The sequence below is a fragment of the Salvelinus namaycush genome, chromosome 23 (assembly GCF_016432855.1).
Source record: "Salvelinus namaycush isolate Seneca chromosome 23, SaNama_1.0, whole genome shotgun sequence".
Lineage (NCBI taxonomy): Eukaryota > Metazoa > Chordata > Actinopteri > Salmoniformes > Salmonidae > Salvelinus > Salvelinus namaycush.
Window position 1 is genome coordinate 30,166,057 of NC_052329.1, and position 27,086 is coordinate 30,193,142.

A 27,086-nucleotide genomic window follows, 5' to 3' on the forward strand; every position below is an offset into this window, starting at 1 on the left:
AACTTACCCCATACCTGGGGTGTTGTGCCAAGAGATCACTTTTTTTGGTCACGCTATGTTTTCAATCTGTAATGTATAAATTCATTCTGATTATTTCCAGGGATACACAACATCCTGTCACGCCCTGATCTGTTTCACCTGTGATCTGATCTGTTTCCCCTTGTGATTGTCTCCACCCCCTCCAGGTGTCACTTATTTTCCCCAGTGTATTTATCCCTCTGTTTCCTGTCTTTCTGTGCCAGTTCGTCTTGTATGTTTCCAAGTCAACCAGCGTTCTTGCAGTCTCCTTTTTCTAGCCCTCCTGGTTTTGACCCTTGCCTGTTTCTGGACTTTGTACCCGCCTGCCTGACCATTCTGCCTGCCTTGACCACGAGCCTGTCTGCCACTGTACCTCCTGGACTCTGATCTGGTTTTGACCTTTTTGTCTGTCCACGACCATTCTCTTGCCTACCCTTTTGGATGAATAAACTTTGTAAGACTCCAACCATCTGCATTTGGGTCTCGCCTTGTGCCCTGATACATCCTGAAATATATGTCTATCTTTGTTAGAAATAATACTATATTCCACTTGACAGTGAATGTAAAAAATGTCTCAATTTACCCCACTCTCCCCTACTGTGTAATGCAGTTTAATGAGTTACAGGTTCCTAACCGACAAAATGCGCAATTATGGAGCAAAACAGACGGGGTTGGCTTAGATTGTTGACATCTAAACTATATTTTGCCTTCAAATGTCTATTGAAAACATAAATACATTTGCACAATGAGCACTTGTCGTCTCTCAAATACATCGTTACAGTTGTTGGTAGCTAGCTAGCAAATGTTTTGCCATATTAGCATAGACATGACATGAGTCAAAACACCTCAAGACATGGTATCAATAACAAGATACAACGAGCTGAAACGAGAAACCTACGATTCCCCACATGGCAGCCTCTTGTTATTGTTACTATCTGACCGTTCAGAATCATAACATCCCCGTCTGCCTCATCGATGTGCGCGCATTATTTTAGTGACGTTTATAAGGCAACAGCCTCACTGTGCAGTGCTCTTACCCAACTTCCACAAGATCCCATATCCACGTCTCAGGGAAGAAGGTACGGACCGTCTGTATGTTATCAACAAATCTGTCACCTTCTACTACACGCAGTAAAGATCGATCAAGTATCCCACCCGCTGCACCCTGTCTACGTCCGCCCTTGTCTCCAGGGTGGCGACTGTAGGCTACAACTAAAACAAAGAATAGTCATTATTCTCGTGTTAGAATCAGCCTGGTCAAACCAGATTGAATACTGCTTTCAACGGTGATGCATGCAGCATTCAGACTGGTTTAACCAGGCTATATTAGAATAACAAAAGCCATACATTTCCCAAGATTCACTGAATTCTTCTGGCAATGACAAGAGTAAATGGTGTGAAGGAGGACATCTCACCATGGGCCCTATTGTACTCTTTCCCTTTGTACCTGAGACAGGAAGGTACTCTTATAACCAGATTAGTTGCCAGCTTCAGTCCCAATTTCTAGAAATGTCAGAATCACAAACAAGAGAGCTCAATATTAATGAATATCTCTGAATTTTATGTTTCTATTCTGTAGGTGTTTTTCAGCCTCAAACAGGGTATTTTAGCAATTAATAATTTAAGAAGATGTATGCATGGTAACAGTATGGTAACTGATTCTTACGAGAGAGGAAAAGAGGCTTCAAGTTAAGAGAAAACAAGGCTGAAGTTACCTTAAAAACTTCATGAGGTTCATTTTCCTCCTCAGTTTGTCCTGGGTATGGCATTACATATCTCCTTGGTCTTACATGTAAACATGCTACTGGATCTTCAAGCTGGTAGGGAATGTGTGTTGTCTCCTTGACTGGTAACAAATCAAATATCTGGAATGGGATAACAGTGAGATGTAAAATGAACTTGTTCACTGGACACCAAACAGAAGAAAACAGACTGTTACCGTGAAGGACCACTTGGACTTGTCTAAAAAGAAACGTTCAATTTCATTTTCCATTGCTAAACGTTATTAACCCTCATACTACCGACTGGGGTCATTTTGACCCCAGAGGCATATTTTTCATCTTAGCCCAAAGGTGGTTTATTGAAATCTTAAAATTTTCATGACTTTGACAATCAACTTGTTCTTAGTGTTTCTGTATCAATATAGACTTTGGGGTCATTTCGACCCCAGCCCAAAACACCTAATTCCACCTATAGTAATGAGATAGATAGGACCCTTATAATAATTTATGTTTCTTTGTAGACATAATAACAAATTACCCATACTGACCTGTATCAGTGATGTTGACCAGATAGACAGATTATCTTCAGAGATATAGCTCCCCATGTACCCACCTAAGATTGCAGTTTTTTATACCACATATTTTATGTATGTGTACAAAACCAAAATGAATTCACTTTTCTGCATATAAAAATCTGCCAATAGTATAAAAAGCCTGCCAATGGTATAAATACTTGATAGAACTGCAATACCGAACTTAGATACACTCTACACAGAAAGCTGTACCGGTGTGTAGTCTCTGAAAAGTAGTTATTCTAGGGCAAATCTAAAAAAGTATTTATTTGAATCCAGGTTTCTCTGGAGATGTAATATTAAGTTATACATATCCTCAGAGGGTGGAGGGGGACCTGTAACGGCTGATTTCCTCCTCTTCGTCTGAAGAGGAGGTGTAGGGATCGGACCAAGACGCAGAGTGGAAAGTGTCCATGATTTATTAACAAACTGAACACTACACGAAACAAAATAACAAAAGCGAATCAAACCGAAAGACAGTCCCGTGTGGTGCGACATACACAGACACAGGAACACAAACACCCACAAACATAGAAAACAACACATAGACAACCCACCCAACTCACGCCCTGACCATAATAAATAAATACAAAACAAGAGAAAACAGGTCAGGAACGTGACAGGACCTGTATCAGTGATTTTGACAAGATAGAAAGATCACCTGCATAAATGAAGCTCCTTTTGTTCTCGGCTATGTTTTAAACTGGTTATAAATGGCAATAGTTTTTACCACATAATATGACAAAATTAGTATTTACTTCAAAATTCTAAAAACGAAATGATGCTATAATCAAATTATGGTAAATTTTGTTTTTAGCACTTATGTGGATTGTGCGTTGGAAACAGCACATTATTTAAGGAACAAATTTATATTTTCGGTTTACAAAATATGCTAATTAACTGTAATTTTGCAAAAATAGTCTGTTTTGGTTAATTTTATTTCAGATAACATTATTTACATGTCTAATGATGTTTTGAATTAAGTTGATATGTTGCTATGATTGTTGTTTTTTCCAACAGTTTCTTCTTGGGGTCAAAATGACCCCAGTTGGTAATCCATGTATGTAAAATATGTTAGCATGACGGTTAATATTGCAATAATAAAACAACCCAGACTATTAACTCATTAAGTACCAATAGGGAGGGGCTTTTCAGTTGATGAAGGTACACCAAATGGCCAACAGTGACCAGACCCACTCCAAGTCTGCCGTTGTCACTTCTTAGTCCCCTGAAGCTGGTTGTATTGCCAGCACCACAACAGCTGTTTATATGGTGGTACTGTATGACCGTTGATATTCACTACACCGAGCTCTGTTACCTTGTCAGCATCCAGCCTCTTCCCTGGCTCCATGATGTGAACACTCTGGTCCACAGCACTGAGGCCACAGAGGGAGCCGGGCTGGGCCGAGAGCTGCAGGGTGTTCTCCTCCCCTGGAACTGCTTGTGAGGGTGAGAACTCCACCGACACCTGGTGCACATGACATACATAAGTGTACATTATACACCTTTATACAAGGAATGATATCTATGTGCATGGAAATACTTGACACTATTTATACCTTCCATAAAATGAACATAGTATGTTTGTGATGTGCAGAAGTCAGAGGGTATAACACACGAAGAAGCATGCCCACATATACACACACCTTGTGCCTGAAGCATTTCTCAGTGGGAAAGTTCATGCTGTGGGCGATGACAGTCTCACTGGGTAGCATACTGTACACAAGAACCTGTACCACAGGCGCCATCTCCGGAACCACTGCCAACTTCAAAGTAACTTCACCCTCAGTTGCTGTAACGCAAGAGCATGTCACACTGTCATTGTCATCAAGCACCTTCCAGTAGGTTCATAATTACTTAATGAAACTCCCTCACCAGGACTCCCATGCTGCACGGTAAGATTCATGTGTCCATGCTGAACTATCACCCCTCTGGATAAGGCCTGGAGGAGGGAAAGGGTAAAACACTTGTCCCAGTTATTCCATCAAGTCAGCAAGAATATGATGAGAAGTACTGGTGTTGTATAGAGACATCCTTCCTTTGAAGATGAGATGTTGGGACTGTCTGAAATGACCCTGGTCAAAAGTAGCACACTAGAGAATAGGTTTCCATTTTGGACTCACCCTGGGTTTGCAGGTTGTCACAACTTGTTCCTGGTTCTACTCACCAGGTAGATGACATCCACGGAGCCCTTTGGGACAGTCTCCCCTACGATGGCGTACTGGATGGTGATTGACACTTCCTCCCAACATGCCAGTGGGTTTTCCATCTTCTGAATAGCCAGAGAGCTGGATGTTTTACTGTGAGGGGCAGTGGGCTGGATCAGTGAGAGTTTGTGTTGCCCTCTTTTGAAATAGGGGACCCTGTATCTACTGCTCTCCGTTTGTGGTGTGTTGCTTACCTGGAAAGCAACAGAGGGAAGAGAGAGTATAACTTAAAGCCCAATCCCAAATCGACCCTTAGACCCTATACAATATACTTGTGGAGATCTGAGAGGATTTGACAGTTGGAAATATGGTAACTAACATTTCCACCGTGCCTTCTGATAGGCTAGGTGGAAGTTTCACCATATTGCTTATTATACCAATGGAATTTTCTAAGATCTCCACAAGAGCATGATAGACCCTAGAGGGTAGGGTCAAGTGAGTGATTTGGGGTTGAGCATAAAGAGTCTTCAGTCTTTCAAAACCTAGACGGACTTTCAAAACCTCATACTTACTATGAGGTTAATATTCTCTTTGGGCATTCTGGTTGTGTTGAGGGAGAAACTGGCAATACCATGACTGTCCGTGGTCAGGTTCTGGAGATGATGTGAGGACCAGTCTTTCTCCTCCAAAAGGTAGACTAACATGTCTGAGATAGGTGTGTTGTTGAAGTGAACAACGTTTATCTGAGGAAAAAGGGGGGGAAAGTTGTAAGTAGTGATGCTACATGTGTCACTGTTACCTACCATTGGTAGTTAAGTAAACAGGAATGTCAAAGACAAATGGCATCTACAATTCAACTAAGTCTAAGAAACAATATCACTGGATTTGGACGCACCTTGCCCTCGATAATTGATCCATGCTCATAGATTTTGGGTGTGTCAACAAATGTGAGTTTTCCAATCATATAGGAGAGAGCTATGTGTTTTTCCTTTGACTGTGTAATACCTGTCAAAGGAAAACAAAAGAAAATAGGAGGGTTTATTTCACAACTACACACGCCACCATGATGCACATTGGCAGTTCACAATGCAGAAGCTGAATTCCAGCGCAGCTTACTCAACGTATTAAAAACATGATTACAAACAGAAGACATGAATAAAAACAGCATAATATGAGGATGTAGCACCAAAGGTCAAATACGCAGGTCATGCCAATCTTTATAATCTAATTAAACATGCAATCTTGACATTATGTAATTCACTCTCAAGAAAAAAAAACGTTTTCATTTGACTTCAGGCAAATGTTGTCATCACTTCTACCGTCTCCAAATTCTTATGATAAATGACTTGCCTGTCCCCTCCTCCTCTACTTTGGCATTAAAACTCAGCCTGTCTATGAGCATTTTCTGGCCAGCATCCTTTGTGAAAATGAACATGTTGAAGACATGAGAAGCACAGCCAGTTTGGTCCATCTGGGAAAAGCAAGCAAAACCACACACATTAAGAAATGATTTAAATAAATGAACCAGATCACATTCAAATGTAATATGATGGTAAAAACAAGTATATAGTTTCTTCAGGAAAGCATACATACCTCTATTGACTCTTTATGGCAGGGGGGTGTATAATCAGGAACTCCTTCTGGATTTTTCTCATCAATTCTTATTGGTATCAATACATTGGGAACTAAGGGTCGGCACAACTCTACCTCTGCTTTACCAGGTACAGGCTGCCCATACGTGTATCTGATTTGATTTCATAATAAAACACAAACATACATCAGACACATCAACTATCATACATTTCCTACATAGAGAGACATACCATATTATATGTCTCATATGAGACATTGTAAATCTCATACATGCGTGCTTATAACAATACATTATAATGTTTTTACCTGCAAGCTTTTAAGTAAAGTGTTTTCAAAATTGTCAATCGATCTGGACCAGTATTCATAAAGCCTATCAGAGTATGCGTCTTGATCTAGGATCAGTTTTAACTTTTGGATCTAATGAACAAGATCTCATGTACAGGGGGAGCCTTATCCTAGGTCAGCAATCCTACTCTGAGATGCTTTATGAATACTGGCACAGCTGTTCATGTACTGTACGTGCCACTGTCCCAAACCTTTGAAGTCTCAGGGTACTCATAAGAACAGTTTATGACATTGAGCAGTACCATTGTAGGTCTTCAACTACAAAAGTACATTTCTTAAAGAAAACGTGTGTGTTTGCTAGCTTGTCTTGAGTATTTATGGTTGTGAGATAAGCTATAGTAGTGGTAGTGACTGCAGTAGTAATGGTAGTGACTGCAGTAGTAATTGTCACGTTCCTGACCTGTTTTCTGTTGTTTGGTATGTGTTTATTGGTCAGGGCGTGAGTTTTGGGTGGGCAGTCTATGTTTTCTGTTTCTATGTTGGTTTTGGGTTGCCTGGTATGGCTCTCAATTAGAGGCAGGTGTTTGACGTTTCCTCTGATTGAGAGTCATATTAAGGTGGGTTGTTCTCACTGTTTGTTTGTGGGTGATTGTCTTCCGTGTCAGTAGATGTTACCACACGGGACTGTTTCGGTTTGTCTGTTCCTGTTTGTGTGTTCTTCGTTTCATGTAAGTTCGTAGTTTAGGTCTGTTTAGTTCGTTTTGTTATTTTGTATTTCTAAGTGTTATTTCGTGTTTCGTCGTTTTGTTTAATAAATCATTATGAATTCACACCCCGCTGCACTTTGGTCCAATCCTTGCTACTCCTCTTCGGATGAAGAGAAGGAGGAAGCCCGTTACAGAATCACCCACCAAACCCGGATCAAGCAGCGGGTTAACGGACAGCGCACGAAGCAGGATTTCTGGTCTTGGGAGGAAATCATGGAAGGAAAAGGACCATGGGCTAAGGTTGGAGTGAATCGCCGCCCATGGGAACAGCTGGAGGAAACCGGAGAGAGGAACCGGCGTTATGAGGGGACGCGTCTAGCACGGAAGCCTGAAAAGCCCGCAAGTACAACCCAAAAATTTCTTGGGGGGGGGCTAAGAGGTAGTGGGTCTAGGGCAGGTAGGAGACCTGCGCCCACTTCCCAGGCTAACCGTGGAGAGCGGGAGTACGGGCAGACACCGTGTTACGCAGTAGAGCGCACGGTGTCTCCTGTACGTGTGCATAGCCCGGTGCGGGTTATTCCACCTCCCCGCACTGGTAGGGCTAGATTGAGCATTGAGCCAAGTGCCATGAAGCCGGCTCTACATATCTGGCCACCAGTACGTCTCCTTGGGCCGGCTTACATGGCACCAGCCTTACGCATGGTGTCCCCAGTTCGCCTACATAGCCCGGTGCGGGTTATTCCACCTCCCCGCACTGGTCAGGCGACGGGGAGCATACAACCAGGTAAGGTTGGGCAGGTTCAGTGTTCAAGGGAGCCAGTACGCCTACACGGTCTGGTATATCCGGCGCCACCTTCCCGCCCCAGCTCAGTACCACCAGTGCCTACACCACGCACCAGGCTTCCAGTGCGTCTCCAGAGCCCTGTTCCTCCTCCACGCACTCTCCCTGTGGTGCGTGTCTCAAGCTCAGTGCCTCCAGTTTCGGCACCACGCATCAAGCCTCCTGTGCGTCTCCAGAGCCCTGTACGCACTGTTCCTTCTCCCCGCACTCGCCCTGAGGTGCGTGCCGTCAGCCCGGTACCTCCAGTTCCGGCACCACGCACCAGGCCTACTGTGCGCCTCAGCAGGGCAGAGCCATCTGTCGGCCCAGCACCGTCTGAGCCATCTGTCTGCCCAGCGCCGTCTGAGCCATCCGTCTGCCCAGCGCCGTCTGAGCCATCCGTCTGCCCAGCGCCGTCTGAGCCATCCGTCTGCCCAGCGCCTTCTGAGCCATCCGTCTGCCCAGCGCCTTCTGAGCCATCCGTCTGCCCAGCGCCTTCTGAGCCATCCGTCTGCCACGAGCCATTAGAGCCGCCCGTCTGTCCCGAGCCATTAGAGCCGTCCGTCAGTCAGGAGCCGCTAGAGCCGTCCGTCAGTCAGGAGCTGCCAGAGCCGCCAGCCAGTCAGGAGCTGCCAGAGCCGCCAGCCAGTCAGGAGCTGCCAGAGCCGCCAGCCAGTCAGGAGCTGCCAGAGCCGCCAGCCAGTCAGGAGCTGCCAGAGCCGCCAGCCAGTCAGGAGCTGCCAGAGCCGCCAGACAGTCATGAGCTGCCCTACAGTCATGAGCTGCCCTACAGTCATGAGCTGCCCTACAGTCATGAGCTGCCCTACAGTCATGAGCTGCCCTACAGTCATGAGCTGCCCTCCAGTCATGAGCTGCCCTCCAGTCATGAGCTGCCCTCCAGTCATGAGCTGCCCTACAGTCATGAGCTGCCCTCCAGTCATGAGCTGCCACTCAGTCCGGAGCTGCCACTCAGTCCGGAGCTGCCACTCAGTCCGGAGCTGCCACTCAGTCCGGAGCTGCCACCCAGTCCGGAGCTGCCACCCAGTCCGGAGCTGCCACCCAGTCCGGAGCTGCCACTCAGTCCGGAGCTGCCATTAGTACAGAGTTGTCCCTCTGTCCTAAGCTACCTCTCTGTCCGGAGCTACCTCTCTGTCCGGAGCTACCTCTCTGTCCTGAGCTACCTCTCTGTCCTGAGCTACCTCTCTGTCCTGAGCTACCTCTCTGTCCTGAGCTACCTCTCTGTCCTGAGCTGTCTCCTCTATGTAGGAGGGGCCTTAGTGAAGGTTCCTGGACCATGGTCGGGGGCGAGGGTCGCCACTCAAAGGACGCTAAGGAGGGGGACAAAGACAGTGGTGGAGTGGTGTCCTCGTCCACCGCCGGAGCCGCCACCGCGGACAGATGCCCACCCAGACCCTCCCCTTGAGTTGTAGGGGTGCGCCCGGAGTTCGCACCTTGAGGGGGGGGTTCTGTCACGTTCCTGACCTGTTTTCTGTTGTTTGGTATGTGTTTATTGGTCAGGGCGTGAGTTTTGGGTGGGCAGTCTATGTTTTCTGTTTCTATGTTGGTTTTGGGTTGCCTGGTATGGCTCTCAATTAGAGGCAGGTGTTTGACGTTTCCTCTGATTGAGAGTCATATTAAGGTGGGTTGTTCTCACTGTTTGTTTGTGGGTGATTGTCTTCCGTGTCAGTAGATGTTACCACACGGGACTGTTTCGGTTTGTCTGTTCCTGTTCGTGTGTTCTTCGTTTCATGTAAGTTCGTAGTTTAGGTCTGTTTAGTTCGTTTTGTTATTTTGTATTTCTAAGTGTGATTTCGTGTTTCGTCGTTTTGTTTAATAAATCATTATGAATTCACACCCCGCTGCACTTTGGTCCAATCCTTGCTACTCCTCTTCGGATGAAGAGAAGGAGGAAGCCCGTTACAGTAATGGTAGTGACTGCAGTAGTAATGGTAGTGACTGCAGTAGTAGTGGTAGTGACTGCAGTAGTAGTGGTAGTGACTGCAGTAGTAGTGGTAGTGACTGCAGTAGTAATGGTAGTGACTGCAGTAGTAATGGTAGTGACTGCAGTAGTAATGGTAGTGACTGCAGTAGTAGTGCTAGTGACTGCAGTAGTAATGGTAGTGACTGCAGTAGTAATGGTAGTGACTGCAGTAGTAATGGTAGTGACTGCAGTAGTAGTGGTAGTGACTGCAGTAGTAATGGTGGTGACTGCAGTAGTAATGGTGGTGACTGCAGTAGTAGTGGTAGTGACTGCAGTAGTAGTGGTAGTGACTGCAGTAGTAATGGTAGTGACTGCAGTAGTAATGGTAGTGACTGCAGTAGTAATGGTAGTGACTGCAGTAGTAGTGGTAGTGACTGCAGTAGTAATGGTGGTGACTGCAGTAGTAGTGGTAGTGACTGCAGTAGTAATGGTAGTGACTGCAGTAGTAGTGGTAGTGACTGCAGTAGTAATGGTAGTGACTGCAGTAGTAATGGTAGTGACTGCAGTAGTAATGGTAGTGACTGCAGTAGTAATGGTAGTGACTGCAGTAGTAGTGTTAGTGACTGCAGTAGTAGTGTTAGTGACTGCAGTAGTAGTGTTAGTGACTGCAGTAGTAATGGTAGTGACTGCAGTAGTAATGGTAGTGACTGCAGTAGTAGTGGTAGTGACTGCAGTAGTAATGGTAGTGACTGCAGTAGTAATGGTAGTGACTGCAGTAGTAATGGTAGTGACTGCAGTAGTAGTGGTAGTGACTGCAGTAGTAATGGTAGTGACTGCAGTAGTAATGGTAGTGACTGCAGTAGTAATGGTAGTGACTGCAGTAGTAATGGTAGTGACTGCAGTAGTAATGGTAGTGACTGCAGTAGTAATGGTAGTGACTGCAGTAGTAATGGTGGTGACTGCAGTAGTAATGGTAGTGACTGCAGTAGTAATGGTAGTGACTGCAGTAGTAATGGTAGTGACTGCAGTAGTAATAGTAGTAGTGGTAGTGGTAGTAATAGTAATAGTAGTAGTAGTAGTGGTAGTAATAGTAGTAGTGGTAGTAATAGTAATAGTAGTAGTAGTAATGGTAGTAGTAGTAATAGTAGTAGTAGTAGTGGTAGTAGTAGTAATAGTAGTGGTAGTAGTAGTAGTAGTAGTAGTAGTGGTAGTAGTAGTAATAGTAGTAGTAGTATTATTATTATTAGTAGTAGTGGTAGTAATAGTAATAGTAGTAGTGGTAGTAGTAGTAGTAGTAGTAGTAATAGTAGTAGTAGTAGTAGTAGTAATAGTAGTAGTGGTAGTAATAGTAGTAATAGTAGTAGTGGTAGTAATAGTAGTAGTAGTAGTGGTAGTAATAGTAGTAGTAGTAATAGTAGTAGTAGTGGTAGTGGTAGTGGTAGTGGTAGTGGTAGTAGTAGTAGTAGTAGTAGTAGTAGTAGTAGTAGTGGTAGTAGTAGTAGAAGTGACTGCAGTGTTAGTGGTATTAGTAGTGACTGGTAAATGGTAGCATTAAGCTGTATTGAAGAAATCTAAGTTGGGTCAGTCTGCACATCTGAAATCCAAAATGTACTATTCTAGTCTATGGCGCTCTGTGCAAGCTTTGAGCTTTGAGGAAGCACACTAATTAGTCATTAGCTGTCATTACCTAGACCTGGGTTCAAATACTTATTTTCTATGCATCAGTATTTTCAAATAATGTGGCCAAATCAACTACTTCTATTTAATAATCTTTGAAGTACTTGACAGTATTTTCATATAATTTCCTATAAATATCCTACTATTTGAAAATATTTTAAATTACTTGTTTCCAAATACATTATTTTAAATACCCCTATGACTAAACAGACCTGGGTTTAAATGCATGGGGTATTTAAATATTTGTATTTGAAAATGCACTTGACTTTTGAGTAATGTGTAACTATAGTGCATTACAGAACAGAGATAGTGTTGACTCACGTTGCACACACTTCTACTTTATACTCCTCTTGAACAAAGCTGATCTCATCGGCGAGGTTCATTTTGATCTCAAACTTTGGCAAAACTAGAGATAAGAGAACAGCAGTTAACTCATGAATGTTCCAGGATTGTGATGCATTGATTCAACTGCCAGATCCATAATATTACCTAGCATGAAAGGTCAAATAAAGAAGCTCTACTTACCATACTTTTCTACCTTGAAGCGATGGTATATTTTGTTTTCACCAATCCACACTACAATAGCATAGGATCCTACGGGTGCTTCAGAGTTCAGGGGGTAAGAAAGCTGCAGAATGTTGCCACTGGATGTAGTATTGACCCACTGTCCAATCCTGTTCTGATGAACATCCTGTTGGTTCATAGAACAAGGGACACGTTTAGCAGGGTGCAACATTGTGAAACATTCACATACAAAGGATGTTATGTAGGCCAAACATGCCTGTCTGACATGAAGAGTAAAGAGTCACATCAGCTCTATTCATGACATTTCTATCTGCAACGTTCTAAAGTTTGCTTGCTGAAGGTGGCCCAGATGTGATCACATAAAGCTGATAGGGAGTCTTCTGGTAACTGCCATGTGGACATGAATGATGACCTACAGTACCTAGCTGGTGGAGTCATTGTCTTATAATGTACTAGTATTTACAGTGAGTCATCATACATTGATAGACTATTAAGGGTCTTACCTGCAGTTCCACAATGTTGTACTGTGAAAGGCAAGACAAAAGACTGGTTAATGTTTTATGAACTCTCAAAATCTACAGAGGAGCATAGCAGATGTCTACAACTGTAGGAACTAGCCAGGCGATTGGCTTTGTCTCTTCAAGTAGACATCACACGTAGCATTTGCATCTGACTGGGACTCTAACATCAATTTAGTAGATCAACTCAATCTCATGAAAGAAAATCACATACTGTACATTCCAATCTAACCTTTTATGAAATTGAAAACCCCATGTCCTGTGGTGAATGTTTGAGGACCTTCAAATCAGCCCACGCAGGTTTACTTAGAGAACCTCTGTAGACATGTACTTTTGCCCTGAGTGCTAACTGTTTGTGTAGTCTGATTAAACAGACAACACAGGCTAAAAAGCATACCTTCAGATATTTGGATTTTACCCAATCGTTTCCCATTTCCAAAGTCTTATTGTTCATGGAGTACTGACGAGACATGTATGACATGGGGTGGCTAGTTGATTGCTGAATTTAAATAAGCATTTACAGTATACTGTACATAATAATCTTTGTCCAAACCAGTATGGCCAATAGGGCAGGAGCCTATCTCCTGTTTCTGTAGTGTGAGGTAGTCTGGACAGAACACTAGTCTGTCACCGGGGGCGATTGTACACCAGGAAGGCCCGAAAATATTTTTGGTATCTCAGATTGTTCTGGCCATTCTCACATTGAAAATTAATTGGAATGAACGATGTTTCATACGCTTTTTACATTTGAATCACAAACCATTTAAAAAAAGGATGAAAGTGACCATTTTAGACCTGTTTTACACCCATGCCTCTTGTAAGACTCCATGATCCATGAACCGCACATGATAAAGACATCATCTTGGTGTCATTACACTCCTTATAGTGTGCTCTAAAATATGGAGCATGTGTAGATTCAGGAATAAAAATGTTCACGTTAATTTATACTAAGTTAAAATATTAATATGAATATCACAAAAGTGCCCTTTATGATTGAGCTTTTTTTAGACATACTGTTTGAAACAATATACCCTTCAAACGCGTCATAATTACAGTGGTGCTCTGCTATTTTTGAAGATATGACCCATTTAATACATCAACATGTACATTATACTGTAGGTCAATAACCAATCATATACAGCAAATCACCAGCAAACAGAGTTCTCTTTGATTACATTTCCCATTCACAGTGGTACTGGTGCTCATAAAATGTATCATAACTTAAAAAATAGCAGAGCACCCACTCTGGAAATTTGATGTACAGGAGTATATTGTTTAAAACTATTGTGGAGATGGTGATTGAATTCAGGAAGCATCCCTCACTATCTCTCCCCCTTGAAATCATTGGATCAGCTGTAAGCATGGCTGAGACATTCAAATTCCTGGGGACCATCATCTCCCACAACCTCAAGTGGCAGGACAACCTCACAGCGATCACCAATAAACCACACCAGCGGATATACTTCTTACGTCAGCTGAAGAAATTTAAACTCTCACGCACAATTCTGGTTCAGTTCTACGCAACCATTATCGAGCTCATACTCACCTCCTTGATCACTTTCTGGTTTGGGAATGCGTCTGCCTGGTCCAAGGGCGAACTGCAATGGATTGTCCGGTCTGCTGAGAGGGTCACCGGGTGCCACCTGCCCTCCATCGAGGTCCTGCACGATTCCAGAGCATGGAAGCATGCAGATAAGATCAACCCTGACCCCTTCCACTCCATCTTCCAAAGACTCCCCTCTGGCAAACGGTTCAGGTCAATCACAAACAAACCTCCCACCACTTGAACAGCTTCTTCCCACGGGCCGTGGCCCAAATCACCTGGTCCACGATGATCTTCTCATTACTATGCACTCTGCACTATCATCCAAGAACTGCGCACTTCTCTTTGCACTATTTGCACATCCTAATATGCTTTTTTTTCATATACAGTTGGGTCTGAAATTATAGACACTCTTGACGAGGATGTGCAAAAATTACTGTGTAAAATAAATAAAAATTATACTGGGAAGTTATATTATAATAATACAATTGCTCAGAGAAATATATTTTGTTTAACAAGGGGGGTGTAGAAGTCAAAATTATTGACAGCCCTGTTTTCAATAGGTTTCATTACCTCACTTTGTGAAGATAATGGCACCGAGCCTTTTTCAAAAAAATGTTTTATGAGTTGGAGAACATATAGGGAGGAATCTTAGACCATACAGAATCCTTCCAGATTCTTGATATCCTTCGTCTGCGCTTATGGACTGTCATCTTCAATTCAAACCACAGGTTTTCAATGTGTTTTAAGTCCAGAGACTGAGATGGCGATTCCAAAATGTTGATTTTGTGACCACCATTTCTTTGTGGATTTCAATGTGTGCTTGGGGTTATTGTTTTGCTGGTAGATCCACTTGCAGCCAAGTTTCCGCCTCCTGGCAGAGGCCAAAATGTCCTGGTACTGAATAAAGTCATTGATGCCGTTGACCTTAACAAGGGCCCCAGGACCAGTGAAAGCAAAAGAGCCCAAATAACATCCAACACCATATTTGTAACGCTTGTTCTCCTCCTCTTCGTCCGAAGAGGAGGAGTAGGGATCAGACCAAAATGCAGCGGGTTTTGAAAACATAATGAATTTATTAAACGACGAAGACGAACACGAAACAACACTTGGAATAATTACAAAATAACAAAACGAACGAAGACAGACCTGAACTAGAGAACTTACATATAACACGAAGAACGCACGAACAGGTATAGACTACAAACAAAACGCTACAGTCCCGTGTGGTACGAACATACATACAGACACGGATGACAACCACCCACAAACAAACAGTGTGAACAGCCTACCTTTATATGGTTCTCAATCAGAGGAAACGTCAAACACCTGTCCCTGATTGAGAACCATATAAGGCTAATTACCAATGACCTAAACAAAGAAACACAAAACATAGAATGCCCACCCCAACTCACGCCCTGACCAACTAAACACATACAAAAATAACAGAAAACAGGTCAGGAACGTGACAGAACCCCCCCCTCAAGGTGCGAACTCCGGGCGCACCCCTAAAACACAAGGGGAGGGTCTGGGTGGGCATCTGTCCGCGGTGGCGGCTCCGGCGCAGGACGAGGACACCACTCCACCATTGTCTTTGTCCCCCTCCTTAGCGTCCTCCGAGTGGCGATCCTCGCCCCCAACCCTGGTCTAGGAACCTTCACACCGGTCCCTCCTAGATAACTCAGGACATAGAGGTAGCTCAGGACAGAGAGATAGCTCAGGACAGAGAGGTAGCTCATGACAAAGAGGTAGCTCATGACAAAGAGGTAGCTCAGGACAGAGAGGCAACTCCGGACTACTGGCAGCTCCGGACTGAGTGGCCGCTCCGGACTGAGTGGCAGCTCCGGACTGAGTGGCAGCTCCGGACTGAGTGGCAGCTCCGGACTGAGTGGCAGCTCCGGACTGAGTGGCCGCTCCGGACTGTAGGGCAGCTCCGGACTGTAGGGCAGCTCCGGACTGTAGGGCAGCTCCGGACTGTAGGGCAGCTCATGACTGTAGGGCAGCTCATGACTGTAGGGCAGCTCATGACTGAAGGGCAGCTCATGACTGAAGGGCAGCTCATGACTGAAGGGCAGCTCATGACTGGATGGCAGCTCATGACTGGATGGCAGCTCATGACTGGAAGGCAGCTCATGACTGGAGGGCAGCTAATGACTGGAGGGCAGCTCATGACTGGAGGGCAGCTCATGACTGGAGGGCAGCTCATGACTGGAAGGCAGCTCATGACTGGAAGGCAGCTCATGACTGGAGGGCAGCTCATGACTGGAGGGCAGCTCATGACTGGAGACCAGCTCATGACTGGCTGGCGGCTCTGGCGGATCCTGGCTGGCTGGCGGCTCTGGCGGATCCTGGCTGGCTGGCGGCTCTGGCGGATCCTGGCTGGCTGGCGGCTCTGGCGGATCCTGGCTGGCTGGCGGCTCTGGCGGCTCCTGACTGGCGGGCTCTGGCGGATCCTGGCTGGCGGGCTCTGGCGGATCCTGGCTGGCGGGCTCTGGCGAATCCTGGCCGGCGGGCTCTGGCGGATCCTGGCCGGCGGGCTCTGGCGGATCCTGGCCGGCGGGCTCTGGCGGATCTGGCTGCTCATGGCTGGCTGACGGATCTGGCTGCTCATGGCTGGCTGACGGATCTGGCTGCTCATGGCTGGCTGACGGATCTGGCTGCTCATGGCTGGCTGACGGATCTGGCTGCTCATGGCTGGCTGACGGATCTGGCTGCTCATGGCTGGCGGAAGGCTCTGGCTGATCCTGTCTGGCGGAAGGCTCTGGCTGATCCTGTCTGGCGGAAGGCTCTGGCTGGTCCTGTCTGGCGGAAGGCTCTGGCTGATCCTGTCTGGCGGAAGGCTCTGGCTGATCCTGTCTGGCGGAAGGCTCTGGCTGATCCTGTCTGGCGGAAGGCTCTGGCTGATCCTGTCTGGCGGAAGGCTCTGGCTGATCCTGTCTGGCGGAAGGCTCTAGCGGCTCCTGTCTGGCGGACGGCTCTAGCGGCTCCTGTCTGGCGGACGGCTCTGAAGGCTCATGGCAGACGGGCGGCTTTGCAGGCTCAGTACAGACGGGCGGCTTTGAAGGCTCAGTACAGACGGGCAGTTCATGCGGCGCTTTGCAGACGGACAGGTCAGACGGCGTTGGGCAGACGGGCAGTTCAGGCGCCGTTGGGCAGACGGGCAGTTCAGGCGCCGTTGGGCAGACGGGCAGTTCAGGCGCCGTTGGGCAGACGGGCAGTTCAGGCGCCGTTGGGCAGACGGGCAGTTCAGGCGCCGTTGGGCAGACGGCAGACTCTGGCCGGCTGAGACGCACTGTAGGCCTGGTGCCTGGTGCCGGAACTGGAGGCACCGGGCTGAGGGCACGCACATCATGGCGAGTACGGGGAGAAGGAACAGTGCGTACAGGGCTCTGGAGACGCACATGAGGCTTGGTGCGTGGTGCCAGCACTGGTGGTACTGGGCTGGAGACACGCACCACAGGGAGAGTGCATGGAGGAGAAACAGTGCTCTGAAGACGCACAGGAGGCTTGGTGCGTGGTGCCAGCACTGGTGGTATTGGGCTGGTAAAACGTATCTCAGGGCTAGTGCGGGGGGCAGTAACAGGACGCACAGGACTCTGGAGACGCACAGGAGGCTTGGTGCGTGGTGTAGGCACTGTCTTAACCAGACGGCTAGCACGCACCTCAGGACGAGTATGGAGAGCTGTTCCCAGTGACATTAACTCACCAACACGTTCATTCGGACGGATGCCGTGCCTCATGCACCAAACCAGTACATCCCTCATATCTTTCTCCTCCAATTTCTCCATTAACTCCTTTACTGTCTCTGCGTCACTCACCTCCAAATCCGCCCTCACCGGCTCCTTATGTAAAGCAGGAGGAGTTGGCTCAAGTCTCCTGACTGACCCAACTATATTCTCCGAGAGCCCCCCCCCAAGAAATTTTTGGGTTTGACTTGCGGGCTTCCAGCCTTGTTTCCGTGCTGCCTCCTCATATCGCCGCCTCTCCGCTTTCGCTGCCTCCAGCTCCGCTTTGGGGCGGCGACACTCCTCTGGTTCTGCCCAGGGTCCTTCTCCGTCTAGGATTTCCTCCCATGTCCATTCCTCCTTGTACACCTGCTGCTGTCCGTTAACCCGCTGCTTGATCCTTCGTTGGTGGGTGGTTCTGTAACGCTTGTTCTCCTCCTCTTCGTCCGAAGAGGAGGAGTAGGGATCAGACCAAAATGCAGCGGGTTTTGAAAACATAATGAATTTATTAAACGACGAAGACGAACACGAAACAACACTTGGAATAATTACGAAATAACAAAGCGAACGAAGACAGACCTGAACTAGAAAACGTACATATAACACGAAGAACGCACGAACAGGTATAGACTACAAACAAAACGCTACAGTCCCGTGTGGTACGAACAAACATACAGACACGGAAGACAACCACCCACAAACAAACAGTGTGAACAGCCTACCTTTATATGGTTCTCAATCAGAGGAAACGTCAAACACCTGTCCCTGATTGAGAACCATATAAGGCTAATTACCAATGACCTAAACAAAGAAACACAAAACATAGAATGCCCACCCCAACTCACGCCCTGACCAACTAAACACATACAAAAATAACAGAAAACAGGTCAGGAACGTGACAATATTTTACAGTAGGTATGGGGTTCTTTTCGAAGCCTCACTGTACATATTTCCCCGACTGCACATCATCATGTGTAGGGTGCCGTCTTTCGGATGGGACGTTAAACGAGTGTCCTGACTCTCTGAGGTCATTAAAGATCCCATGGCACTTATCGTAAGAGTAGGGGTGTTAACCCCGGTGTCCTGGCTAAATTCCCAAGCTGTCCCTCATACCATCACGGTCACCTAATCATCTCCAGCTTACAATTGGCTCATTCATCCCCCTGTAACTATTCCCCAGGTCATTGCTGTAAATGAGAATGTGTTCTCAGTCAACTTACCTGGTAAAATAACGGTAAAATAACGGTAAATGCTTCATATATTTATACATCCCTACATACATAATTTATATTGTAGCTATGTTTTTTTAGTGAACCTTGTAGTTCTTATACTACAGTGTACATAGCACAGGAGGTTGGTTGCACCTTAATTGGGGAGGACGGGCTCATGGTTATCCCTGGAGGGGATTAGTGGAATGGTTTCCAGGTGTTTGACGCCATTCCATTTGCTCCGTTCCAGTCATTATTATGAGCCGTTCTCCCCTCAGCAGCCTCCACTAGTAAATACTGTACATACCGCATGTGGATTTGGTTAAAACTCTGCTTCTACATAAGTTGTCTGTATATCCTGTTTATTGTCTGTCTGTATATTCTTATTGTGGCATCACCATTTTAGTCAAATTCCAGGACATGTAAATGTATATATATATATATATAGACAGTTGAAGTCAGAAGTTTACATAAACCTTAGCCAAATACATTTAAACTCAGTTATTCACAATTCCTGACATTTAATCAGAGAAAAAAATCCCTGTCATAGGTCAGTTAGGATCACCACTTTATTTTAAGAATGTGAAATGTCAGAATAATAGTAGAGAGAATGATTAATTTCAGCTTTTATTTCTTTCATCACATTCCCAGTGGGTCAGAAGTTTACATACACTCAATTAGTATTTGGTAGCATTGCCTTTACATTGTTTAACTTGGGTCAAATGTTTCGGCTAGCCATCCACAAGCTTCCCACAATAAGTTGGGAGAATTTTGGCCAATTCCTCCTGACAGAGCTGGTGTAACTGAGTCAGGTTTGTAGTCCTCCTTGCTCGCACACGCTTTTTCAGTTCTGCCAACAAATTTTCTATATGCTTGAGGTCAGGGCTTTGTGATGGCCACTCCAAGCTTGACTTTGTTTCCTTAAGCCATTTTGCCACAACTTTGGAAGTATGCTTGGGGTCATTGTCCATTTGGAAGACCCATTAGCGACCCAGCTTTAACTTCCTGACTGATGTCTTGAGATGTTGCTTCAATAGATCCACATAATTTTCCATCCTCATGATGCCATCTATTTTGTGAAATGCACCAGTCCCTCCTGCAGCAAAGCAGCCCCACAACATGATGCCTCCCCTGTGCTTCACGGTTGGGATGGTGTTCTTCGGCTTGCAAGCCTCCCCCTTTATCCTCCAAACATAATGATGGTCATTATGGCCAAACAGTTCTATTTTTGTTTCATCAGACCAGAAGACATTTCTCCAAAAAGTACGATCTTTGTCACCATGTGCAGTTGCAAACCATAGTCTGGCTTTTTTATTGCGGTTTTGGAGCAGTGGCTTTTTCCTTGCTGAGCTGCCTTTCAGGTTACATCGATACAGGACTCGTTTTACTGTGGATATAGATACTTTTGTACCTGTTTCCTCCAGCATCTCCACAAGGTCCTTTGCTGTTGTTCTGGGATTGATTTGCTCTTTTCGCACCAAAGTACATTCATCTCTATGAGACAGAACGCGTCTCCTTCCTGAGCGGTATGACGGCTGCGTGGTCCCTTGGTGTTTATACTTGCATACTATTGTTTGTGCAGATGAACGTGGTACCTTCAGGCATTTAGAAATTGCTCCCAAGGATGAACCAGACTTGGCTGATTTCTTTTGATTTTCCCATGATGTCAAGCAAAGAGGCACTGAGTTTGAAGGTAGGCCTTGACATACATCCACAGGTACACCTCCAATTGACTCAAATGATTTCAATTAGCCTATCAGAAGCTTCTTAATTGAATTTTTCAATTAATGGCACAGTCAACTTAGTGTATGTACATTTCTGACCCACTGGAATTGTGATACAGTGAGTTATAAGTGAAATAATCTGTCTGTAAACAATTGTTTGAAAAATTACTTGTGTCATGCACAAAGTAGATGTCCTAACCGACTTGTCAAAACTATAGTTTGTTAACAAGAAATTTGTGGAGTAGTTGAAAAATGAGTTTTAATGACTCCAACCTAAGTGTATGTAAACTTCCGACTTCAACTGTGTATATATATATATATGTACATACATATCTTTAAAAAATATATTTTCCTTTATTATTTCCCGCAAACCCTACCACCCCTCCCCTAGTTGGAGTAAACTAATTAACAACAACAATTACGCTTCTTCTTAACAGTTAAGCTTCTACTTGTCTCGGCTAGTCCTTATTGTTTTATTTCACTGTAGAGCCCTCAGTCCCGCTCACCTTGCCTTAGATAGCTCTTTTGTCCCACCCCCCACACATGTGGTGACCTCACCTCGCTTAACTGGTCCCACCAGAGATGAAACCTCTCTCATCGTCACTCAACGCCTAGGTTTACCTCCACTGTACTCACATCCAACCTACCATACCCTTGTCTGTATATTTTGCCCTGAATCTATTCTACCATGCCCAGAAATCTGCACCTTTTATTCTCTGTTCCCAACCAATTAGACAACCATTTCTAATAGCCTTTAGCCGTACCCTTATCCTACTCCTCCGCTGTTCCTCTAGTGATGTAGAGGTTAACCCAGGCCCTGTAGTCCCCAGTACCACATCTATTCCCCAGACGCTATCATTTGTTGACTTCTGTAACAGGTTAAAGCCTTGCATGTTAACATTAGAAGCCTCCTCCCTAAGTTTGTTTTATTTACTGCTTTAGCACACTCCGCCAACCCTGATGTCCTAGCCGTGTCTGAATCCTGGCTTAGGAAGGCCACCAAAAATTCTGACATTTTCATCCCCAACTACAACATTTTCCGTCAAGATAGAACTGCCAAAGGGGGCGGGGTCACAATCTACTGCAGAGATAGTCTGCAGAGTTCTGTCATGCTATCCAGGTCTGTGCCCAAATAGTTCGAGCTTCTACCTCGAAAAATCCACCTTTCCAGAAATAAGTCTCTCACTGTTGCCGCTTGCTATAGACCCCCCTCAGCCCCCAGTTGTGCACTGGACTCCATATGCGAATTGATTGCCCCCCATTTATCTTCAGAGTTCGTACTGTTAGGTGACCTAAACTGGGATATGCTTAACACCCCGGCCGTCCTACAATCTAAGCTAGATGCCCTCAATCTCACACAAATTATCAAGGAACCTACCAGGTATAACCCCAAATCCATAAACACGGGCACCATCATAGATATCATCCTGACCAACCTGAGCTCTAAATACACCTCTGCTGTCTTCAACAAGGATCTCAGCGATCACTGCCTCATTGCCTGCGTCCGTAATGGGTCCGCGGTCAAACGATCACCCCTCATCACTGTCAAACACTCCCTAAAACACTTCAGCAAACAGGCCTTTCTAATCGACCTGGCCCAGGTAACCTGGAAGGATATTGACCTCATCCCGTCAGTAGAGGATGCCTGGTTATTCTTTAAATGTGCTTTCCTCACCATCTTAAATAAGCATGTCCCATTCAAAAAATGTAGAACTAAGACAGATATAGCCCTTGGTTCACTCCAGACTTGATTGCCCTTGACCAGCACAAAAACATCCTGTGGCGTACTGCATTAGCATTGAATAGCCCGCGACATGCAACTTTTCAGGGAAGTCAGGAACCAATATACACAGTTAGGATATGCTAGCTTTTTCAAACAGAAATTTGCATTCTGTAGCACAAACTCCAAAAAGTTCTGGGACACTGTAAAGTCCATGGAGAATAAGAGCACCTCCTTCCAGCTGCCCACTGCACTCAGGCTAGGAAGCACTGTCACCACCGATAAATCCACGATAATCGAGAATTTCAAAAAGCATTTTTCTACGGCTCGCCATGCTTTCCACCTGGCTACCCCTACTCCGGCCAACAGCTCTGCACCCCCTGCAGCAACTTGCCCAAGCCCCCACCGCTTCTCCTTCAACCAAATCCAGATAGCTGATGTTCTGAAAGAGCTGCAAAATCTGGACCCCTACATATCAGCTGGGCTAGACAATCTGAACCCTTTTTTTCTAATATTATCCACCGCAATTGTTGCAACCCCTATTACTAGTCTGTTCAACCTCTCTTTCGTATCGTCTGAGATCCCTAAAGATTGGAACGCTGCCGCTGTCATCCCCCTCTTCAAAGGGGGAGACACTCTAGACCCAAACTGTTAAAGACCTATACCCATCCTGCCCTGCCTTTCTAAAGTCTTCGAAAGACAAGTTAACAAACAGATCACCGACCATTTCGAATCCCACCGTACCTTCTCCGGTATGCAATCTGGTTTCCGAGCTGGTCATGGGTGCACCTCACCCACGCTCAAGGTCCTAAACGATATCATAACCGCCATCGCTAAAAGACAGTACTGTGCAGCCATCTTCATCGACCTGGCCAAGGCTTTCGACTCTGCCAATCAGCGCATTCTTATCGGCAGACTCAACAGCCTTGGTTTCTCAAATGACTGCCTCACCTGGTTCACCAACTATTTCTCAGATAGTGTTCAGTGTGTCAAATCCGGACCTCTGGCAGTCTCTATGGGGGTGCCGCAGTGTTCAATTCTCGGGCCGACTCTTTTCTCTGTATATATCAATGATGTCGCTCTTGCTGCTGGTGATTATCTGGCCCACCTCTACGCAGACGACACCATTCTGTATACTCTGACACATCTTTGGACACTGTGTTAACAAACCTCCAGACGAGCTTCAATGCCATACAACACTCCTTCCGTGGCCTCCAACTGCTCTTAAATGCTAGTAAAACTAAATGCATGCTCTTCAATCGAGCGCTGCCCGCACCTGCCCACCTGACTACCATCACCACACTGGACGGTTCGGACTTAGAATATGTGGACAACTACAAATACCTAGGTGTCTGGTTAGACTGTAAACTCTCCTTCCAGACTCACATTAAGCATCTCCATTCCAAAATTAAATCTAGAATCAGCTTCCTATTTCGCAACAAAGCATCTTTCACTCATGCTGCCAAACATACCCTCGTAAAACTGACTATCCTACCGATCCTTGACTTTGGCGAGGTCATTTACAAAATAGCCTCCAACAATCTACTCAGCAAATTGGATGTAATCTATCACAGTGCCATCCGTTTTGTCACCAAAGCCCCATATACTACCCACCACTGCGACCTGTATGCTCTCGTTTGCTGGCCCTCGCTTCATATTTGTCACCAAACCCACTGGCTCCAGGTCATCTAAGTCTTTGCTAGGTAAAGCCCTGCCTTATCTCAGCTCATTGGTCACCATAGCAACACCCACCTGTACCACGCACTCCAGCAGGTTTATTTCACTGGTCATTTCCAAAGCCAACTCCTCTTTGGTCGCCTTTCCTTCCAGTTTTCTGCAGCCAATGACTGTAAGGAATTGCAAAAATCACTGAAGCTGGAGACTCATATCTCCCTCACTAACTTTAACATCAGCTGCCAGAGCAGCTTACCGATCACTGCATCTGTACACAGCCCATCTGTAAATAGCCAACCCAACTACAACATCCCCACATTGTTATTTATTTTTGCTCTTTTGCACCCTAGTATCTCTGCTTGCACATTATCATCTGCACGTCTATCACTCCAGTGTTAGTGCTAAATTGTAATTATTTTGCCACTATGGCCTATTTATTGCCTTACCTCCCTAATCTTACTACATTTGCACACACTGTACAATATATAGATTTTTCTATTGTTTTATTGACTGTACGTTTGTTTAACCCATGTTTAACTCTGTGTTGTTGTTTTTGTCGCACTGCTTTGCTTTATCTTGGCCAGGTCGCAGTTGTAAATGAGAACTTGTTCTCAACTGGCCTACCTGGTTAAATAAAGGTGAAATAAAAATGAAATAAAAATACTTCCAGCTTATACATACTATATACATTTTACAGACACAATCTATTTGACAATAGTTTTATTTTGTTTGTTTTTAGTCCTGGCCTTCCTCTAACTTCCACCTCTCCCATATATTTCTGATGTCCATCCAGTTTGATATCTATTTGTCATATATTTTTAACTGTGCTATTTCACAAAAGTTCTGAGCCTATGTACATTTTGCAGACACAGTATATTTTACATTTGTTATCTTGTTATCTTGTCATCTATCTGTTAACACCATCCATATTGGATTTATGTTAGCCATATATTTTTCAACTGTGCTGTGATGCTTCAGAAAAGTTCCGAACCTTTCTATTCTCATAGTTTCTACAGATTGTAAATAAAGATAAACATGTAAATGTATTTGGCAGTAAAAATTATTCCGATTTTTTTAAACGAATAACATCAATAAGGGTACTTTTGAAATATTCATATTAATATTTTTATTGTTGAATTAAATAATGTGAAGTATTTTCGTTCAGAATCTAGACATACTCCTTTTAAATCACACTATACGGAGTATAACGATACCAATATGTTGTCTGTGTCACATACGGTTCATGGATCATAGGGTCTTCCAAGGTCAAAAAAATGGTTTGTGATACAATTGTAAAAAGCATATCAGACATACTTTCTCCCAATGAAGTTTCTATGTGAGAAGGGTTAGGGTTAGAATACCCAAAATGTTTTCTGGCTGGTTGGACAACACTGATCAGTACATAGTGTTACATAATACATGTGTACATATTGTTACATAATACATGATTGCTATGTCTGTAACACATTATTATGATGTTGTGATACTTCTGTATCTGTCTTTTTGTTTGAAATAGTGGAGATACTGATCTAAATGAAGACCAAATAGGTCATTGTTTTCAATATTTAATGTTTCACATTTTCAACACTCACCAGCTGATTGACAGGGCTAAAATTGGTATCCAAGGTGATGACTCTAAAATGCACTGTAAGAAAACAAAGACAAGACTAAGACAAGCACTCAATGAGAATTTATAGTTACTCTGGATAAAATGTACAACCGTTGGTAATATGGCCCCATTTAAATCAATTGCAGATAAAGGAGAACTGCACTGCGAGTTCGTTGAAAATATTTAAATTTTCGATATCCAATGATAATGTCCAGGAGAGGAACACCTTATAACATGTGGCATGTTGGTTCAAACTCCATTCCAGTGTAAATATGCTGAGTCAACACACAACAGATGTTTTCTTTATCTGCACCTGATGGTCCTGTTTGTGATGACAGAGCAAACCATCATAGAAACATGATATCACCTAATTGTCCTGTTTCTTAGCAAGCAGACTAATTGAGTACTGGCTCTGTGTAAAATTACCTGTGTGTCCCGGGTTGTAGATTGGTTTATCTGTTTGGACAAATGTCATCGGTTTGTAGGGTTTAATCATGACCTTTCTCTCCTCCGTGGATAGAAACGTTTCACCTTGAACCGTCACCTTAAAATTTTGCACTTTGTCACTCTCCACATGAGGGGCCTGTCAAGGAGACAGAGAGCAACACACTGATAAACTAATGTACCAATAACATATGATACCATACTGTGGTCCTGTGTGGCTCAGTTGGTAAGCCCATGCTGCTTGCAATGGCAAGGTTGGGGGTTCAATTTCTGCAGGGATCACATAGGCTATTGTGAGTTGCTTTGGATAAAAGTTTCTGCTAAGTGACATATACAGTTGAAGTCAGAAGTTTACATACACCTTAGCCAAATACATTTAAACTTAGTTTTTCACAATTCCTGACATTTAATCAGAGAAAAAAATCCCTGTCATAGGTCAGTTAGGATCACCACTTTATTTTAAGAATGTGAAATGTCAGAATAATAGTAGAGAGAATGATTTATTTCAGCTTTTATTTCTTTCATCACATTCCCAGTGGGTCAGAAGTTTACATACACTCAATTAGTATTTGGTAGCATTGCCTTTAAATTGTTTAACTTGGGTCAAACGTTTCAGGTAGCCTTCCACAAGCTTCCCACAATAAGTTGGGTGAATTTTGGCCCATTCCTCCTGACAGAGCTGGTGTAACTGAATCAGGTTTGTAGTCCTCCTTGCTCGCACACGCTTTTTCAGTTCTGCCAACAAATTTTCTGTAGGATTGAAGTCAGGGCTTTGTGATGGCCACTCCAATACCTTGACTTTGTTGTCCTTAAGCCATTTTGCCACAACTTTGGAAGTATGCTTGGGGTCATTGTCCATTTGGATGACCCATTTGCGACCAAGCTTTAACTTCCTGACTGATGTCTTGAGATGTTGCTTCAATATATCCACATAA

At 44.6% G+C, this 27,086-nt stretch overlaps 1 protein-coding gene across 2 annotated transcripts in view; it reads right to left on the reverse strand.

Annotated features, from left to right (window-relative positions):
* Window positions 1-27,086, reverse strand: part of LOC120018267 (alpha-2-macroglobulin-like) — a 53,820-nt gene that overhangs the window by 20,006 nt on the left and 6,728 nt on the right. For both annotated transcript variants that reach the window (XM_038961374.1, XM_038961375.1), the window contains exons 3-18: window positions 26,134-26,290; window positions 25,691-25,743; window positions 12,490-12,510; window positions 11,987-12,152; window positions 11,783-11,867; window positions 6,052-6,202; window positions 5,809-5,929; window positions 5,354-5,463; window positions 5,031-5,201; window positions 4,479-4,712; window positions 4,187-4,253; window positions 3,958-4,103; window positions 3,630-3,779; window positions 1,734-1,883; window positions 1,434-1,521; window positions 1,056-1,230 (exon numbers count right to left, since the gene is read on the reverse strand). In XM_038961374.1, the coding sequence (XP_038817302.1) occupies window positions 1,056-1,230; window positions 1,434-1,521; window positions 1,734-1,883; window positions 3,630-3,779; window positions 3,958-4,103; window positions 4,187-4,253; window positions 4,479-4,712; window positions 5,031-5,201; window positions 5,354-5,463; window positions 5,809-5,929; window positions 6,052-6,202; window positions 11,783-11,867; window positions 11,987-12,152; window positions 12,490-12,510; window positions 25,691-25,743; window positions 26,134-26,290 (2,045 nt within the window). The remainder of the gene's footprint in view (window positions 1-1,055; window positions 1,231-1,433; window positions 1,522-1,733; window positions 1,884-3,629; window positions 3,780-3,957; window positions 4,104-4,186; window positions 4,254-4,478; window positions 4,713-5,030; window positions 5,202-5,353; window positions 5,464-5,808; window positions 5,930-6,051; window positions 6,203-11,782; window positions 11,868-11,986; window positions 12,153-12,489; window positions 12,511-25,690; window positions 25,744-26,133; window positions 26,291-27,086) is intronic.